Here is a 6000-nt window from a genome sequence, read left to right on the forward strand (position 1 = left end):
CCAATGCATTGGGCCGTCCTCAACTGCTTTCCCAGGCCACAAGCAGGGAGCTGGATGGGAAGTAGAGCTGCCGGGATTAGAACCGGCGCCCATATGGGATCCCGGGGCTTTCAAGGCGAGGACTTTAGCCGCTAGGCCACGCCGCCGGGCCCAACACTCACTCTTAATTTCATTTTTTATTTGAAAGACAGATGTTTCCATCCACAGGTTCACTCCAAAAACCAGTATCCAGGTGTGGAGCTCAGTCTGGGTCTCCCATGAGGACGTCAGGAACCTGAGTTGAGCATTAGCAGGAAGCTGTGTCAAAACGGAGGAGCTGGGAGTGACGCCAGGCCTTCTGGCTGGGGACACACGCAGCACTGTGGTGGCACTGCTGCAGAGCTCACCCCACACTTCCTGTTTTTAAGAAAATCGTCAGAGAAATGTGAACTAGGGACAGAACTAGATCTCTGTCACTCCCTAACTCTGCTTGTACCCATGTGATGGACTTGCTCATCAGGTCAGTAGCTTTGGGTACAGAGGCTGAGGTTGTAGAAGATGTATAAGAGCATCTTAAACCTCTCTGTTTCCCTGACTTCTTAATTCATGAAAAGCTGGTAGGCCTCAAATTTCCATCACTAATGTTGATGTCTCAGGAATGTTTCCTGTGAATGCTCTCTGTAGGTTTTCTGTTTGTTTTTGTTCTTGAGATTTATTTTTTCTTGATTTGAGAGCTCGTATTACAGAGAATAAAAGAGCAGTCATCCATTGATTCACTCCCAAAATGGCCATAGTGACTGGGGCTGAGCCAGGGTGAAGTCACCATGAGTTTTATTTGGGTCTCTCACACGGGTATAGAGGCCCAACTACTTGGGCCATCTTCCACTGTTTTCCCAGGCCATTAGTAGGGAGCTGGATCAGAAGTGGAGCAACAGGGTCTTGAACTGGTGCCCCTATGGGATATCAGTGTCATCAACAGTGGCTTTACCCATTATACCACACCAGCCCCTCCCCCCATGAGCGAGAGAGAGAGTGTGTGTGTGTGTGCAAAGCTAAACATAGCATAACATTCTTAGATGTGCAGCTCAGTGCCAATAAATCCCAACATGCTTGTACTGCAGTCACCACCTTCCCACCTGCTAAGACTGCAACAGGGTCTGCACACATTGAGGACTGCCGCCCGCCTCTCCTGGGCCCGCCGACCAGCCTCTGGCAGGCACCGCCACCTGCCTGTAACTCTGGTCCCTCTAAATGGAGCGTGCATGAGGTTTCAACAACCACCTCCTTAGGCAGGCAGCTTCCTGTACTGAGTTGGTACCTGTGGAGTAGACCTTCCTAAATCATTGCAGGCGATTTTTTTTTCCCTAGTCTTCTCAGGTGCTTTCAAATGACCGAGCCATTTCCCATCTGAACTTTTCTATTTGGTTTGTTGTTTTGTTTTGTTTTTGCAGAATGAGCAGGCTTTTGAAGAAGTTTTCCAGAATGCCAACTTTCGATCTTTCATGTTCCGGATCCGGGTCAAACTAGAGACCTACAACGTACGTGAGGTCATGGGCCGAGAGGGGGGATTGACGGGAGGCTGCCATTTGGTGCCACTGGCATCAGCCCTGTTGGCTGTCAGTGAGTTGCTGCCCACCCCAAGCCCACTGTGTGGCCATTAGTCCTTGAGGCTTCCCAGCGCAAGGAGCGGTTCCTGTCCACGTGTTATTAGGCCTTCCTGAATAGGAAACGGACTTGGAGAGGCTGCCCACCTGGGGTGGAGAATGCCCTGTAGCCTCTTCTGTTAAAACCAGGTTCTTTTGCTCTGTGGAGTGACTCAAAATGTTGAGCGTGGTAGACGCACACTCCCATCTTCCCCACCCCCCCCACCCAACACACATTTAAGAAAGAGACTACGTGTGGAGAAAGCTACTTGTAAAGCTGCAAGTCACGACAGAGCAGCGTTTCCTGAGCCCCGTCTGCCACTTGCATTTGCACCCTTGGCATCACGTGCCTCAGCTCGCTGGGGAGGGTGCTGCCAATGTGTGGGAGCTGTAGTCACCTTTCTCTGAGTGAAGACATGGGGTACATGGGTCACTTACCCAAAGCCATCAGCTAACAAGTGGCAGAAATGGGGACCTGACCCAGGCGGCCCCTCATGAGAGAGCCGTGCTGCTAGGCGTGCTGCTCCTGCAGCCTCCAGTCATCACCCATTGTGCTGCTCAAACACAAATAGTTCCTTTCTGTACATGAAGATAGTGGGCAGTGAGGATGCTGGAAACACCCGCTTGTTCAGACATGACTCATTTTGCTTATTGTCAGACCTTAACCTACTAGTAGATGTGTTTGTGATAGAGACGGGCCCAATGCCAGTCAGTGGGATCGGGTGTCAGGCAGTGGGAGGTTGGGGATACTTGTAAAGTTATTCAACCACCTCTTGATGGGGGTAGTAGGGAAGGTGAAGTGTGGAGATGTCCCCTCCTGCAGAAATGGGACCCAGATTGGAGCCATTGCCTTGCTGTGGCTGCTTGTCTCTTTGCAACAACTCAGCTTTTCCTGAGGCTGGGGAATGTATTTGAAGAACTGGGTGTATGACTCTGGGCAAGCCACTTATCCTCCATGGGCTCCTGCTTTCTCCCGTCAAGAGAACACAGTCAGCTGGAGAAGTCCTCCCAAGTACTGGCTTGGACTGTGGGTCTCCTGTGTGTTTGGGAGCCTAAGGAAAGGATGAGAAGGACCAGGATGGAGGAGTATCCAGCCATGCCCCCTGCCCCCTGGGGTGTTCCTAGTAGTTGTATAAGCTCGGAGCCCAGCATGGCTGCAGGCTTTCCTGCTGGGGCCAGGGGTTTATCACAGCTCCACACTCCAGGCTTTGTCGCTCACCCACCCTCCTCTCCTTCCTAAGGATGAGTCTCGAATTAAGGCCACCGTGATGGACGTGAAGCCCGTGGACTACAGAGAACATGCCAGAAGGCTGATCATGAACATCAGGAAGAATGCGGTGATGTGAAGAGAGAAGTTGCGGGTGGGGCAAGAAGGCAGAAAATCCAGAACTGAGAAGAAGTTGACCGGGTCCCCACCCATACCCCGGCCTCACCGGGATCTCAGCCGCATGAACTTTGAGCAGCTTCCTTCCTAGGTGTGTCCTGGAACCCATAGGAAAATACAGGAAGGGGTCCTCAGATGGCTGCCATGCAACCCATGTCGGCCCCAGAGGGCAGCCTGCAGGTGTATGTGTGCCCGTCACTGCCTGGTCCTCAGGGTTCTATTGATCGTGTTTAAGATTTCAGCAACTCCTAGCAAGAATTAGGTCCAAGTGATTGACCCTCAGTCTGTGGGTGGAGGAATCAACGATGTGGCGAGGGCTTTTCTTCTGCCAAGGCGGCACCTGCCTTGCCCGGCCTCATTCCTCCGGGGACTGGCGTCGGAGCAAGGGCATCTCCATAGGAGTCAATCTCACTCTGTCTCGCGGTGCCACACCACCACTGAGGCTTGAAATGGCAGTAGGGTAGAATTATTAATCAAAGGCATATCTTTTATATCTGAAGAATGCGCTTCCTTCAGGGCTTAATAGATTAATAGACTGAGTCAGATGGGTCTGATATTAATCAAAATTGTCCCTTCTGAGGATGGCTGATAAGATTGCCTTGCTGTCCCCCGGGGGCGCCAGGGCGACTACAAAGCAGGACTGGCGTGCTGGCCTCAGTTCCCGGCGCAGCTTGGTTGGTGAACACACTTTCTCTGCCTGTACATAGTTCCTGCATGTGTGTGTTTTTGTTTCTTGATTAAAGCTTTGTTAAAAAGAAGGGTTTGAAAGGGAGAAACTCTTTGTTTCCCTTGCTCTGTCTTAATAAACAGTATATTTTCTGCTTGTGAATCCTACTTTGAGCGAATGCAGAAGGGTTCTTGTAACTGGAAAGCAATTAATTAGCCTGCATAATAACTTCACTTGGGAGAAATGTTAACTCATTACTAACCTGGAGATTAGTCCAAGGCATGGAGATCATTGTTAATGTCTGCAGCCCTGAAATAAGTCATTCAAAGAGTAAAAACACACACATGAACAAAACAGTCATGGTACCCAGGAACACTGAGATCAAGCACTTTGGGATGTTACTGAGTTGACACAGCAGCCTGACAGCGACCAATCTTTGGCTGGGCTTCGGTCAGTAAGGGCGCACTTAGCCCTCACGGCCCGTCCGAGGGTCCAGGCAGTGTTGGAGTCAGCCTGCAACTGGCTGCCGCTTGGAGTGAGGACACCCTGCCCGCGCCACACTGAGCTGTCCTCTTAGCCGGAGCCAGCCAGCCCAGGACGGCTGACTCCATTCCTGAGAGCAGACATAAGACACTTCCTGTATGGACAGGTGCCTCCATGCCCTTCCCTGGTCTCAGGAGTTGGGCTGCACCTGATCTCTACCAGAGACTCCCCCAGCGATTGTTCTGGAAGATCTTTTCCAACTGGCCCTGCTTAGAAAACCTCGAAGAGGAAAGGACAGTCTTTACCACGATTCTGGGTTGACAGGTGGCAGACTGGAATGATAACCTAATTTTCTGTCCACAAGTCCAGCGCTCCTGTCTCCCCACCCAGGAGCCCTCTGCCCAGCCGGGAGGACTGACTAGCAGGACCAACAGGAGAAAGGAAGAAGACTTTGCCCAGGCCCTGCGCTTGCCCTGTGTCCAGTGCAATGGAGCCAGCCCACTACTTGGGTGGGACTGGAAACCAAGGGCAGCTCCCCCGCCCAAGTGGAGCAGCTTGGAAAATTGGCTCCGGTGTGGGGCTTCTATGAGATGGAGATCGCTGGGGATCGCCTAGCGGGATTCTGGCTCACAGTCTTTAGCCTTCTCTCAGCTCCAGCTTACCTGGAAAGGCTGTTCCCATTGTTGTATTTCTCCTCTCGCACTGAGATCAATGTTTATTTTGCGTGTACCATGACATCACATCAACGGCAAGCAATTAAAAAATCTAATCATTTCGCCTTTATTTTAAGTGGTTCTTGAATTCCCTCCAGTCTCATTATGAAAGAGGCAAACAAAAAAATAAAAGAGCAATAATCTGATTTCTGTCCATATTTCTAGTGTTTTATGCTTCCCATTAAAGCTAAAGCCTTGTTAATCTCTAGTGTGCTGTGGGTTTTTTTTTTTTTTTTTGGAACTGCAAGATCAAAATTATCTCCCCTCTCCTCTCTTTCTGCCCCCCCTCCACTCCTAAGTGGTATATCTTGGAAAAGTATAAATAATATTGATCATAGTCTAATACACTAATGAAACCCACAGTTATTGACTACATAATGAATACACCATCTAAAAGTGAAGCCTGGTACTTCCATACAGGAAGGCTTACATTGACTCATGTGCCTTTGGCAATGTGTCCAGCAAGGCTGTATTTATGGAATGAAGCAGGCTGTGGGGCGTCCTGCCTCACCTGCCAAAAGCCACAGTCCCCCAACAGGTGGATTGTTTTGTCTCAGAGAGGACCCCTTCCCTCTCCCAGCTCTGCCTGCTTTGTGAGTCCACTCTGATGGGAGAGTTAAGGCTTTATAAGCTCCTTTGGAATAATCACCGGATTCAAGGAGAATAAAGATTTGTTTTACTTTTTATTGGAAAGTAGAAATGCAGAGAGGAAGATCTTCTGTCTGATGATTTACTCTTCCCCAAGCAGCCACAACGTCAATCAAAAGCCAAGAGCCAGGAGCCTCTTCCGAGTCTCCCATGCAGGTGCAGGATCCCAAGGATTTGGGCTGTCCTCAACTGCTTTTCCAGGCCACAAGCAGGGAGCTGGATGGGAAGTGGGGCTGCCGGGATTAGAATTGGCGCCCATATGGGTTCCTGGTGTGTGCAAGGCAAGGACTTTAGCCAGTAGGCTACTGCACCAAGCCTGTGATATTTTATTTTCATTTGGAGTGCATTTAGGGATACACAAAAACCTCAGCCTAGTGTATATAGTATATTAAAATTGGTGTTAAATACTGGTAATGCGTATTCAACAAAGACCACTTGGACCACTTGTTTTGAGAAACGGAGCTTCCGCACAGTGGTTCATTC

The 6000-nt window shown here is 50.0% G+C and overlaps 1 protein-coding gene across 1 annotated transcript in view; it reads left to right on the forward strand.

Moving 5' to 3' along the window:
- Positions 1 to 4014, forward strand: part of RPA1 (replication protein A1) — a 51125-nt gene extending 47111 nt beyond the window's left edge. The window contains exons 16-17 of the mRNA XM_058675265.1: positions 1431 to 1517; positions 2864 to 4014. Coding sequence (XP_058531248.1) covers positions 1431 to 1517; positions 2864 to 2968 — 192 coding nt within the window. The 3' untranslated portion in view covers positions 2969 to 4014. The remainder of the gene's footprint in view (positions 1 to 1430; positions 1518 to 2863) is intronic.
- Positions 4015 to 6000: the final 1986 nt, after the last annotated feature.

Source organism: Ochotona princeps, chromosome 17 (assembly GCF_030435755.1).
Source record: "Ochotona princeps isolate mOchPri1 chromosome 17, mOchPri1.hap1, whole genome shotgun sequence".
Classification (NCBI taxonomy): domain Eukaryota; kingdom Metazoa; phylum Chordata; class Mammalia; order Lagomorpha; family Ochotonidae; genus Ochotona; species Ochotona princeps.